General features: G+C 36.9%; 1 protein-coding gene across 1 annotated transcript in view; it reads left to right on the top strand.

Annotated features, from left to right (window-relative positions):
- The window catches only part of LOC150096439 (rab-like protein 3), a 145,720-nt gene that overhangs the window by 105,945 nt on the left and 25,089 nt on the right, over positions 1-14,686 (top strand). Inside the window, exon 5 of the mRNA XM_090409132.1 lies at positions 2,714-2,867. Within this exon, the coding sequence (XP_090265258.1) occupies positions 2,714-2,867 (154 nt within the window). The remainder of the gene's footprint in view (positions 1-2,713; positions 2,868-14,686) is intronic.

Below are 14,686 nucleotides of genomic sequence, written 5' to 3'. Positions count from 1 at the left end.
AGATTATTTAATAGTATAATTTTCGCCTGTGTGTCACAGGCATCTTCAGTACATTAAGCTCAAAATTAAACACTAACTGACAATTCCAAAAAGCGCCACCTAAGTAGCTGGTGTAAGATAACTAAAAAGGTCAATAACTTTCCTATGGCAGACATCAACAAATTGAAGGAACAGCAATGGGTAATCCTCTTTCTCCTGCTATCTCCAATTTCTTTATGGAACATTTTGAACAATGTATCTTTGACAACATTTCTCCCAGACCTGCTCATTGGTTCAGATATGTCCATGACATTTTTGCTGTATGGAATGGCTCTTCTGATGAACTTCAACAATTTCTCACTAAGTTAAACGCATTTCATCCTAGGATCAAGTTTACCCTAGAAGTAGAATCAAATAAGCAGTTAGCCTTTTTAGATCTTCTAATTCTTCCCCAACCAGATGGTAACCTACATTTCTCAGTTTATAGAAAGAAGACTCATACAGGCCATTATATCCATGCGGAATCTCATCACCTTCCCAGTCAAAAGGCAGGAACTATTAAAACACTGGTTCATCGGGCCCACTCCTTTTGTTCTTCAGACGATCTTTTACAGAAAGAACTACAATATATAACTTCTTCCTTTCTATCTAATGGTTATAAGAATTGCTTCATTAAAAGAACTTTGAGTAGTTTTAATATGTCTTCCTCTTCAAACACAGAGGAAATAACGTGCATTACTATCCCTTATGTACAAGGCATCAGTGAACGTATAGCAAAAGTTTTAAAACCACTGAATATTTTTGTTGCCTTTCGACCGTTTAGAAAAATCTCCACCTTTCCCACTTCTCCTAAGGACAAGCTTCCACATCTTAATCATCCAGGTGTCTACCAGATTCTGTGCTCTTGTGGATTATCTTATTTCGGACAAACGGGAAGATCTGCCTCTATTCGGTTAGAAGAACACCAATCTTATATTGAATACTTTAAACCTGAAAAGTCTGGACTTTCTGAACATGCCATCTTCACTAGACACAGAGTTCATTGGAGAAAGACAAGAGTTCTTCACAAAAGTCAGTTTCTCATGGAACGCCTTTATAAAGAAATATGTGAAACTCTACTTCATTCTCCTAACTTAAGCAGATCCGACGACTTACCGTCTATCCCCTTTATGGGAGATAGTGCTTTACAAATCAGCTAATCTTTCCTAACTTTTTATTGTATTAATTTTTTTTTTTTTTTTTTTTTTTTTAAGGAAAGTTATTGACCTTTTTAGTTATCTTACACCAGCTACTTAGGTGGCGCTTTTTGGAATTGTCAGTTAGTGTTTAATTTGAGCTTAATGTACTGAAGATGCCTGTGACACACAGGCGAAAATTATACTATTAAATAATCTTTCTACGTGAGTTTTTTCCGTTATTTATTTTGTATCGATTATTATTATTATTTTTCCCCTATAGGTCATGCCAGTAGAATAACCAGTGATCAAATCATTATTTCTTTAGCTTACTGTGTGAAATGTAACTCAGCTTGTCCTTGTATATTTATATATACTCCAGATGATGACCTTAATATGAAGCTTGAAATGTCAGGAAATTAAAATAATTATTTATAACATGGTTGTAAAGTCCATAATTTCTAAAATGAGTACTTCCATGGTCACTGCTCCAGTGAATTGGCAGACATCATTTTCACTTACTGTTGGGCCTGTTAAAATAAGTGCAGCAGTTGCCAAACATCCCTTTTCAGTACAACTGCAAACACATTGAACTTGCTTCTCCTCTTCCTCATTTATTCTAAGTCTGTTCACTGGAACAGTCTTCCTCATAATATGTTTCCCAACAACTTTAACCTCCAGTTGTTGGGAATGACTAAAAGTTAGTCAGGCTGGAAACTTATGGAACCACCCTCATGTAAATATTTTGTTAACTGGTAATTAGTTTACGGAATTAACAACGCAAATGAAGTATATTAATTAAAGGTAACTTTAATGAATCACTTCTATATTTCTACATTATGAGAATTTCAGCCCAACTGCCAAGACTACCAAATTAGCCCGCAAGAGGGCACCATTAGGACTTTAGGAACAATATTAGTTTCTTGCTTTCTTCCTCATTTGCTTTGTGTTAGTTCCTGAGTGCACATACCATATCTTTATGTTCCTGAAGATGGCAATGTGACGTTGCCGAAATATAGAAGTGATTCATTAAAGTTACCTTTAATTAATATACTTCATTTGCGTTGTTAATTCCGTAAACTAATTACCAGTTATGTCTATCCAACGTATAAGCCTTGCTACTAGAATTTTGTTAACCGTTTACAAAACAGTTAAATAAAAATTTTAATTAACAAAAACAAATGAATATTTAAATTAAAAAATAAAAAATATAATAAAATAAAACAGTACAAGTATCAATTGATGTAGTTTCACTTTTAATTTTTTTTATCTTTTATATTTCATTTTAAGAATTTTATTAAGTTTTTTTAACTTAAAAAGTTTTATTCAGGCTAGTATAAACAGCCAACAAAGAAGTTTTTATTTCATATATATAAATTCCTGATCATGACCTTGCAAGTAAAGTAATTGCTCTAACATATGTTTTTGTTTCCTCAATTTCTACAAAATGATTGTAAAAAATAGCATTTCATTATATTTTTTATGAAATATCCTAATTTCAGCTTTAAGTAATTATTGGTAAGTGCTGTTTTATATTAATTCAGTATTTCTTTTTCTAGGTATGACTATGATTCAGAACAGTTTGTGGATAATCAGATTCCTACGTTGGTCATAGGAACTAAACAAGACTTTGGTCAAGAAGTGCTGTTACCTGGACGAACACTGCGATCATCCTCTGTGGCAGAAGAATGTGGGGCAGATGAAATATATGTTGTAGGCTACTACATTGCTATTGTTTAGTTAGTTTTAGAGGAATTTATGATTTTTTTTAAAATATATTTTCAGGTTATATTTTCAATATCTTTGATTTGAATGTAATTGTAGTTTTCTGTGATCTCTCTTTCTTACTGAATCTCAGCTGTTAGAGCTTCTCAGTGCCCTTTTTCATCTCATCTTCCATTAAATTGTTAGGTCAAAGGAAATATCACTGTTAAATAACTTGGCTGTTTTATGAACTTAATTTGTGTTCTGGTGGGTGTGTTGTGGAATTAATCCTGTTGTGGCAGTCTTCTGTTTTAGACAAAGTGCTCTTTGACCACTTTTTTTTTCAAAGTAAATATCATAATTACTATAGCCTGGAACCCCTGTCTGAGATTGTCAAACTCCCTTTCACAGAAAGAGAGTTAATCGGTATTTTAGAATTAGTTATGGAATAACACGCATATAGTGGAAGATAAAATGCTTTATTTTGATACATCATGACTGTACAGTTACACGAAGATAATTTATCACCAGCATATTAGTCTGGGTTGCAGAAATGACGAGTTTTGAGTTGGTTGTGCTAATCATATCATTAGAAAAAAATTAACACATTATACGATGGTGATCTGAAAAGTTCTCGGCCAAGACCATAGATGCCAACACTATTGGCAAGATTTTTTTTTCTAAGTTGGTACATCAGTCATAAACATCATCATTATCAAATTCCTGTCATGTACCCTCAAGGGGTGTACAGGATATGATAGTACTACATGAAAAAAATTACATCATTACTAACTTCCTATCTATAATTTTTCTCCAAATCAGCCTGTTACTTGTCAAGACTCTGACATTATCAGATCTTATATTTCTATCATCTAAGGCACTTGGTACCGTATCAATTCACCTATATCTTAGTCTTCCTCTGGGTCGTTTTGCTACCAACCTGGCAGAGAACACTTGTTTTGTTAATCTTTCTTTGCCCATTCTGTTTAAGTGACCATACCACCTGAGATTAGCTCTGCTAATGCATTCCTGGATGCTGACAATGTCAAGTTCTTTCCTAATATCCTCGTTTTTAATATGATATTGCCATTGATGCCATCTGTTCACACCTATAATCTCTCTCAGGACTCCCATATCTGCGGTCTCTAGTCTTTGGTCAATTGTTTTACTTCTGACCCTGCTCTCAGATCCATAACTTAAAACTGGATTGTACACTGTCATGTATACAGCCAATTTAGTGTTCCAACTAATTTCTCTGGGAGTGCTTAATGGTCAAAGCTGTATAACTGAGAGGAGACCTCCACATAGCCTTTAAAGGAATGCGGAGAACCGACCAGGGCTTCTGACCTAATATCCAATCCTCACCTTCCCGTGGTGCACCCTGTTGGGTATCTACTTGGATACTGAACGAACGAGGATGGGCTGGCAATTTGGGATTTAGCCGACCAAATTGTATTCTTATTGGTTAAACCAAAATAAAAAAATGATGGTACGACATGACAAAATTTCATGCCAGCTGGGGCATCGCCCGGTTAAACAAGGCCCCCGTTGTTCTTGCCAGGGAACCAGGGTGAACAGCGAAAAGTCAGCTACTGGAACAAATCTGAAAACAAACCCCAACTCAACATCACCAGAGTTAAAGATCGGTACTATCAACATAAGAAGCCTGAATGGCCAAGAAATGGAGCTAGCTGAGAAATTAGATAAGTACCAGATCGACATAATAGGGGGTGACTGAAACAAAAAGACAAAAACTGGTGAGAACTTTCTGAGCAATAAATACAAAATGTTATATTAAAAAAAAAAATACGAGGCTAATCTTCTTGAATGGCAGTCAGTCTCAAGTAGAGTAATGTGGGCAAATATGAGAATGGGGAACTGGACAATGAGACTTATTTGTGCCTATGGTCCCACAGAAGGTTCTACAAAGGTAGAAGTGGAGGAATTTTTTGAGGCTTTAGAAAAAGCAACTGACACAATGAAAAAGGAAAAGTTGGTCCTTGTTGGTGATCTGAATAGCAGAGTAGGAAATGATTGTGAGACATACAAAAATATTTTGGGAAAATTTGGAGAAAAGAGCAAAGCTAATAATAATGGCAAATACCTGTTGGATTTCTGCTCAGGACATGGACTGGTTATTACTAACAGCATGTTCCAACATAAAAATGTGCACAAATTCACATGCAGAGAAGAGGCAAGGAATACGAAAAGTCTCATTGACTATGTTATTGTTGATAGTGATGTTTTCTCCCTGGTGCAGGACACCAGAGTGTACAGAGGATTTGAAATTGAAAGCAATCACTATTTAGTCTTGAGCAGGATAAAATTGAATTTCATATTGAAAAGAATAACATGTAAGAAAGTTTTAAAGTGAATAAAAGTTGAGCAACTCTCAGATGTGAACTGTAGACTAAAATACACAAAGATTATTGAAGAAAAAATGAAAGAGTTTGAGAACAAAACAAGGAATCAAACCTTGGAGATTCAGTGGCAAACTCTGAAGGAAACATTGATTGATTCTGCCAGAGAGCCATGTGGTGAGGTTGTCTGCAAGGATAAAAAAAAATCAAAACTCCCTGGTGAACACAGGAAGTTAAAGAGGCAGTGAAGGAAAAGAAGAAAGCATATCAAAAGTTCCTTTTAAATAAGCTTGTGCTCTTAGAGAATACAGAGACAAATGCAAGAATGATAAACACTGTGTAAAACTAGCTAAACAAAAGTCATGGGAGGACTTTAGCAAGAATATAGAAAATAAATACCAAGACGGTGGCAAAATTCTGGAGGTTGTTGAAGAAGCTTAGGAATGGAGGAAAGAGTGCTGTAAAAGCAGTTAGAGATGATAAAATGACATGAAAACAGGAGAAAAAAGATATCTTTGAAGTATGGAGTAATTACTTTGAAAAACTGTTAAATGAAACAAGCAGTGATGACAGCACAGTGGTAAAAAACTCTGACCAGGCATGCAGTCAGGAATACATATCCATACTTGAAGTAGAAAAAGCCATCAAAGGCTTGAAATGTGGAAAGGCAGCAGGAGTAGATGATATTCGACCAGAAATGCTGAAGTATGGTGGTATAAGAGTCTTACAGTGGCTGCACTGCATAGTTCAGAAAGCCTGGACAGAGGGACGAATTCCAGATGATTGGAGTAGAGCTCTCATAGTACCCATATATAAAAAGGGAAATAAAACTGAATGTGAGAATTACAGAGGTATTTCCCTACTGAGTGTTCCTGGGAAGATCTATGCAAGTATACTTGAGAAACGGTTGAGAAGAATTGTGGAAGAAAAGCTTGGTGAAGAACAAGCTGGATTCAGGCCAAATAGAGGCTGTCAGGATCAAATCTTCACTTTACGACAAATAGTCAAGAAAGCATGGGAAAATAACAGAGATCTGTATTTAAGTTTTGTTGATTTGGAAAAGGCATATGACAAGGTGCCAAGAGAGAAGCTATTCAATACGCTACAGTTATATGGTGTCAGTGGGGCATTATATCAAGCAATACTTAGTTTTTATTTCAGTTGTAAGTCAGCAGTTAGAATTGAATGAAGTACAGGAAGATGGTTTAATGTTAAATCTGGTGTGAGACAAGGATGTACATTATCCCCTCTGTTATTCATTATCTATATGGATCACATTATGAAGGAAAGTGGTATTAAAAATGATATCAAAATTGGAGATGTTAATGTCAGCTCTTTGCTTTATGCGGACGATGTTATACTTCTAAATAAATCCGCTACAAGTCTGCAAGATTCTCTGACTAAATTGAATAGCTGTTGTAATAGATATGGTATGAAGGTCATCAATAAAAAGACAAAGACAATGAAAATAGGCAGAATCATTAAAAATCAACTGTGTTGTGAATGGAGAACCTGTGAAACAAGTGAAACATTTTAGTTACTTAGGCACGATTTTAATGAACGTGGTAAATTAAATATAGAAATAGACAACAGAATCAGCAAAGGTGGTATGGTAGGAAGGATCTCTCTTATTCCAATTGAATAAATTCATATGGAATAAGAGAGAAATTAGTAGGAACAATAAATTAGCTGTATACAAGACAGTGTTCAAACCAGTTTTAACTTATGGATCTGAGAGCTGGGTCAGAAGTAAAACACTTGACCGAAGACTAGAGACCGCAGATATGAGAGTCCTGAGAAAGATTAGAGGCGTGAACAGATGACATCAATGGCAATATCATATTAAAAATGAGGATATTAGGAAAGAAAGTAACATTGTCAACATCCAGGAATGCATTAGCAGAGCTAATCTCAGGTGGTATGGTCACCTAAACAGAATGGGCGAAGAAAGATTAGCAAAACAAGGGTTCTCTGCCAGGTTGGCAGGAAAACGACCCAGAGGAAGACTAAGATATAGGTGGATTGATATGGTACAATGTGCCTTAGACGATAGAAATATAAGATCTGATAATGTTGGAGTCTTGACAAGTAACAGACTGATTTGGAGGAAAATTGTAGATAGGAAGTTAGTAATGATGTAATTTTTTTCATGTAGTATTATCATATCCTGTACACCCCTTGAGGATACATGGCAGGAATTTGATGATGATGATGATGATGATAATGACTAATTTCTCTCTCTTATTCCATATGAATTTATTCAATTGACTTCTGACCATACCAGCTTTGCTTATTCTGTTGTCTATTTCTATATTTAATTTACCATCTTCACTAAAAATCGTGCCTAAGTAGCTGAAATATTTTACATGTTCCACAGGTTCTCCATTCATGACACAGTTCACTTCACGTTTTCAATGATTCTGCATATTTTCATTGTCTTTGTCTTTTTATTGCTGACCTTCATACCATATCTATTACAACAGTTATTCAATTTAGTCAGAGAATCTTGCAGACCTGTAGCGGATTTATTGATAAGTATAACATTTTCCGCATAAACCAAAGAGCTGATATTAACATCTCCAATTTTGATATCATGTTTAATACCACTTTCCTTCATAATGTGATCCATATAGATAATGAATACAGACGGGATATTGTACATCCTTGTCTCACACGAGATTTAACATTAAACCATCTTCCTGTACTTCCTTCAATTCTAACAGCTGACTTACAACTCAAATAAAGACCAAGTATTGCTTGATATAATGTCCCATTGACACCATATAACTGTAGCGTATTGAATAGCTTCTCTATTGGCACCTTGTCATATGCCTTTTCCAGATCGAGAAAACTTAAATACAGATCTTTGTTATATTCCCATGCTTTCTCGACTATTTGTCGTAAAGTGAAGATCTGATCCTGACAGCCTCTATTTGGCCTGAATCCAGCTTGTTCTTCACCAAGCTTTTCTTCCACAATTCTTCTCAACCGTTTCTCAAGTAACTTGCATAGATCTTCCCAGGAACACTCAGTAGGGAAAAACCTCTGTAATTCTCACATTCAGTTTTATTTCCCTTTTTTTATATGGGTACTATGAGAGCTCTACTCCAATCATCGGGAATTCGTCCCTCTGTCCAGGCTTTCTGAACTATGCAGTGCAGCCACTGTAAGACTCTTATATCACCATACTTCAGCATTTCTGGTTAAATGTCTTCTATCCCTGCTGCCTTTCCACATTTCAAGCCTTTGATGGCTTTTTCTACTTCAAGTATGGATATGTATTCCTGACTGCATGCCTGGTCAGAGTTTTTTACCACTGTGCTGTCATCACTGCTTGTTTCATTTAGCAGTTTTTCAAATTAATTACTTCATACTTAAAGGATATCTTTTTTCTCCCGTTTTCATGTCACTTCTATCATCTCTAACTCCTTTTACAGCACTCTTTCCTCCATTCCTAAGCTTCTTCAACAACCTCCAGAATATTTTGCCACCTTCTTGATATTTATTTTCTATATTCTTGCCAAAGTCCTCCCATGACTTTTGTTTAGCTAGTTTTATACAGTGTTTATCATTCTTGCATTTTTCTCTGTATTCTCTAAGAGCACAAGCCGACTTATTTGCCAGGAACTTTTGATAGCTTTCTTCTTTTCCTTCACTGCCTCTTTAACTTCCTGTGTCCACCATTGGGTTCTAACTTTTCTATCCTTGCAGACAACCTCACCACATGCCTCTCTAGCTGAATCAATCAGGGTTTTCTGCAAGACTTGCCATTGACTCTCCAAGGTTTGATTCCTGTTCTCATACTCTTAGTCTACAGTTCACATCTGAGAGCTGTTGAACTTTTATTCGCTTTTAAATTTTCTTACATGTCATTCTTTTCAATATGAAATTCAATTTTATCCTGCTCAAGACTAAATAGTGATTGCTTCCAATTTCAAATCTTCTATCCACTCTGATGTCCTACACCAGGGTGAAAACATCACTATCAACAATAACATAGTCAATGAGACTTTTCGTATTCCTTGCCTCTTCTTTCCATGTGAATTTGTGCACATTTTTATGTTGGAACATGGTGTTTGTAATAACCAGTCCATGTCCTGAGCAGAAATCCAACAAATATTTGCCATTATTATTAGCTTTGCTCTTTTCTCCAAATTTTCCCAAAATATTTTTGTATTTCTCACAATCATTTCCTACTCTGCTATTTAGATCACCAACAAGGACCAATTTTTCATTGTGTCAATTGCTTTTTCTAAAGCCTCAAAAAATTCCTCCACTTCTTCCTTAGTAGAACCTTCTGTGGGACCATTGGCAGAAATAAGTCTCATTGTCCAGTTCCCCATTCTCATATTTACTCACATTACTCTACTTGAGACTGACTGTCATTCAAGAAGATTAGCCTCGTACTTTGGATACTATGGCTACTCCTTCTTTTCCTTGATTGTCATTGCCTGAATATAACATTTTGTATTTATTGCTCAGAAAGATCTCACCAGTTTTTGTCTTTTTTGTTTCAGTAAGTCCTATTATGTCGATCTGGTACTTATCTAATTCCTCAGCTAGCTACATTTCTTTGCCATTCAGGCTTCTTATGTTGATAGCACTGATCTTTAACTCTGGTGATGTTGAGTTCGGGTGTGTTTTCAGATTTGTTCCAGTAGCTGACTTTTTGCTGTTCGCTCTTGTTCCCTTGTGAGAACAACGGGGGCCTTGTTTAACCAGGCGACGCCCCAGCCAGCATTTAATTTTGTCATGTTGTACCATCAATTTTTATTTTGGTTCTGTCATAATTTTCAAAGTGAAAGTGAGGAGTTATACTGGAGGAAGTAGGGGAGACAAGAGATCTGGGGTTGATGATTGATAGAAACCTGAAATTTAGGGAACATATTGCAAATATGGTGAAGGTAACACAGAGGATTGCTGCAATAATGAGAAGGAAGCTGACCTGCAGAGATAAAAGGGTTATCATACCATTATATAAGACTCTGATCAGACCACACTTAGCCTATTGTTCTCAGATTTGGTCCCCAGGATTTGAAGGGGATAAATTAACTGTGAAGAGGGTACAAAGGCGGATAACAAAGATGGTTTCAGGACTGTACAATGTTAGTTATGAGGATCAGCTGAGGGAATGTAGACTGCAGTTTGGTGGATAGAAGAAAGAGAGGTGATATGATTGAGACTTTTAAACTGTTGAAAGGTGGTTACAAGGTTGACACTGGAGAGTTCTTTTGCTTGGTTGAACAGCAGGAAGGAGTGATGACAAGAGGCCATCCCTGAAGTTACGAAAGAAAACCGTGAGCAAGAGGGTGAGGAGTAGTTTCTTTGCATGGAGGATAGTTGAAACATGGAATGCATTGCCTGATGGAGTGGTGAGAGCGAGAACAGTCAATGAGTTTAAGGAGTGGTATGATAGACTTTAGGGAGTCTATCATACTCTTAGGAAGGACCTCCCACGATGAGTCTTTTGACTCTCTAGTGGCCTGAATAATAATAATAATATTTACGCATGTACTTCTTCCTGCTTCACAGATGCTCCTGCTTATCCACAGCTCTCAAACTCTCCCTGATCTCATGTTTGCAAGGATGAAAGATTTTTATCAACTGCTCATTAAATATCTCAACTATATCATCTGCAGCAGTTGGCCTTATACCATTTTCTCCAATCAATGCCATTTTACCATAATCATTCTTATTTTTGCTGACTAAATATCAAAGGAAATCCCTAGAATAACTGCTGTTCATACTGAACTTTTGCTACTCTTACCAACCGAGTCACCCTCCTTGCCCGTTCTTTGTATTCCTAATGGAATTGATTATTTCTTGTCAGTTGTACCTTTTATGTTGTCTCCACAATGCCCTTTTTCTCTGTATTGCATGCATAATCTCTTCATTCATCAATTTCACACCTTCCTTATTTAACCTTATGAATACATTTAGACATTGCTTCTACTAGATAGTTCTTGAATATCACCCAAGCAACATTAACCTCTTTTCTGCCCAAAGTCCTCATTCTGTGATGCAGCTCCAAGATTGTGCTTTATCTGGTGAGCTTCTCATAATCACCAGCCTTATAGTTCCACATATACCTTTTCCTCACAGAAATCTTCACATGGCTGGCAACCACCCAGGTAAACACCTCATGGCCACTCTCGCCAACTGGAGGGAGATTTGACATCTCATTTATAAAAACATCCTCTGGTGAGATGATCAACCTAATACCCACAATTGTCATGTGTCTGCTGTTACATACTGCCTGAGGTAGTTGTCTCTCAAAAACTTGAGAAACTCATTTTCTTTACTTCCATTTGCTATCTCAGCACCCCAGTCTATACTGCCATAATTAAAGTTGCCCATAATGATCACCCTTTTCTTATTTGCTTGGCTAATTTGATTATACATTCCTGGTCACTACCATTCATATTACCAGGTCTATAGCAATATCCAACAAAGTATTTTATTCTGTTCACCTGCATTTCACACCATACTGCATCAAAACCATTACTGCTATTTTCTTCTTGCATCTCTACTTTGTATGGATGTATCTTTTTTCTATCATCAATAGCACTACCTTCCCTTTTTACCCTATTTACAGGGTGTTCGGGATAAATTTGACAGTTTCGTAAGGAAAAAGAAAATCTTCTTTGTATCTATTAAATTTAATGAATTGACAAAAAACATTACAGGCAGAGTTAATTACAATACTATCAACAAGATTTACTCAAAATAACCACCATTAGCATCGATCACAGCTTCAATCCTGCTTCGGAACCTCGAACAAGCTGATGCTACAGTCTCCCTGGGAAGGGCCGCAAAAACTGTTTTAATTTTATCCATTAACTGGGCTTTTGTATTACTGGAAGTGCGATTGGTGTCTTTTTCAACTGCGCCCCATACAAAATAATCCATGGGGTTAAGGTCTGGGGAGTTTGGAGGCCAAACATTTGGACTGGTGAAGTCGTAGAAATTTTCAGACAACCATTTTTGACTTTTCCCAGAGGTGTGGCAAGGGGCCGAATCCTGCTGCCATACATACGGCCTACCATTGGCTACCCTTGTTATCCAGGGCTTGACTACAGTGTTTAGCAACTCCACGTAGTCATCTGAAGTCAACCTGAGGCCCTCTTGGAAAAAATGCGGAGGCATCACATTGCCTTCAGAGGATACACATCCGAAAACCATCACAGTTTGGGGAAATTTAGTCTGCATTACACGAGGAATGTCCTTTGTACTGTATGCAAGCCATCTGTTATTCTGCGTGTTGTGTTTTTGATCCTGGCAAAAGTTTTTCTCATCGGAAAAGAACCAGATTGTTTGTGGTTCCGCAGGATGTTTCACTCTGCTTAGAAGTTTCTTCGTGTTTATCAAACGTTTTTCACGGGCCTTTTCTGTAAGCAGCTGACCTTTGCGGCGCTTGTATGAGTAGTAGCGGAGGTCTTTATTGAGTGCAAGCTTCATAGTAGAGGCTGCAACATTCATTTCACGTGACAAAGCCCGAATTCCAATGCCAGGGTTCTTCAACACCTGTTCCTGCAGATTTGCGAGGAATTCTGCTGTACGAACGCAATCAGATCGTCTGCTAGGGATCTTTCTTCTTGCTACATCCTCGTAGTCACCATTGCAAGTCTCTAGTTCATGCCTGATTGTTTTTACTGTATTCAGGGAGCATTGGGCAGCAGTCGAAATATCCTTATTTTGATGGCCGGCACGAATCATCATGATACAAGTTATTCTCTTCCATGATTCAGGTGGGTTCCAGCTATCCATCCTTTCTGACATCTTGTATATGAATGAAGAAGGGTCCAACCTTTTAAATGAAGAGAAGTGTGTGTTAATACATGTAACTTACGGAAAAATATAATTAATTATAAATATGTCAAATTTATCCCGAACACCCTGTATCTTCACAAAATACATCATGCCCTTCCATGTCTATCCCTGTCAGGATGTCATCCTCATTTAACTATGTGTCACTTATTTTAACAATTTTCAGGTGAACATAATCAATCTATGCAACCGTTTCATTTCCCTTGTTTGTGATACTTCTAGCATTTGTATATAGATGTAACAGCTCATTCCTGGATCAATAACAAGTTTCCCTGATACTACTTGTTAGATGTGACTTCTCCATACTTTCCTCGAACCATGTCTTTTTCTCCTTACTCGTTTCAGAATCCTCTTCAAATCCATCTTTTTTTCCTACATTCCAGGTCATCTGTATACACATTCTCTTGTAGCACAACCTTTCTCAATCTATGTTCTTCTCTTGTCCACCCTGAGTCATCTTGTTTCCCTGTTTGTTTAGCATGCTTCTCTCATTCTCTACACTCTGCTACCCACGTCTTCATTTGTAAGCACCACTTCAATCTCTCCTTCCTTCCTTCTCTCTTGCTCTTTCACATTACTTCTCACATCATTCTCTGCATTACTCTCCTTTTCAGCTGCAGTCCCTTTCAAATGACTCACACTAAAACCATTCAAATGCTGTCCATCATCACTCTTATACAATTTAATTCTTACTTCAACCAATAGTTTGAAGGAATGAATTGAACTGTATAAGAGTGAATTTTTGGCCAAGTTCACTGGACCAGTGCCAAAATTCCTCTCCCTTATTCCCGATACTTCTGACATTTGTATGTACAAGAGGATATATTGCACAATTGTGTAATATCATTACCAACTCACTTGAATCAGAAATCTGTGAAATCATATTCAGCAGCACAAAATCATTTATGTTCACATGCTCATTTATCTCAGGGGGGTGGCCAGACGCGCTTGATTGCATCCCCCAAATATTTCTAGTTTCCCTGGTTTTGCACTTCCAAACTTACTCATTAAACATTACTTTCTTCAGACATCTAACCCGTTCCTTCAGGCATATATAAGTCCTTTTTTTCCATCATATTCACTCCATACATCTATAGCTGCACAGTCTGCTCATCGACTCATTAGCAGTCATGGCTATTCTTCTCTACTCTGTCCTGTCATACCAAGGCAGCAGATGCACAATCTGTACTTCCTTACTCTTCATTTTGCTTCTTTCAACACTCTTTCACATCTTCTCTGATTGCATATTTCTCCCCTTTGAAATCATTTGTTCCTGCCATAACAATTCTCTCTCTCTCCCTCTTTCAATTCTCTCTTCTGCAAACTAACATCTTTATTAACATTCTTGATCTTCACACCTGGGAAACATGCTTTCATCACTATCTCATTTTATATACTTCTTATCATCAAATCTCCATACAATACATTATTCTTATTTCCAGTTTCTTGCACTTTTATACTTCCCCATTCACTTTTTCTTTCATTCTTCCACCTGCTGTACCACATGACAATCATTTTGTCCTGTGAAGGACATCGCATAAGCACATTATTTCACTCCTTACTGTCACTTCTTCACCTGCATTACTTTCAGCAACTTCTTTCATGCTCTCATTCTGCACATTACCATTCACTACTTCAGCA

The sequence above is a fragment of the Typopeltis vanoorti genome, chromosome 19 (assembly GCF_054136105.1).
Source record: "Typopeltis vanoorti isolate ZY-2024b chromosome 19, IOZ_Tvanoo_1.0, whole genome shotgun sequence".
Lineage (NCBI taxonomy): Eukaryota > Metazoa > Arthropoda > Arachnida > Uropygi > Thelyphonidae > Typopeltis > Typopeltis vanoorti.
The sequence above is the reverse complement of the archived record's forward strand: the minus strand, read 5'-3'. Positions and strand labels throughout refer to the sequence as shown.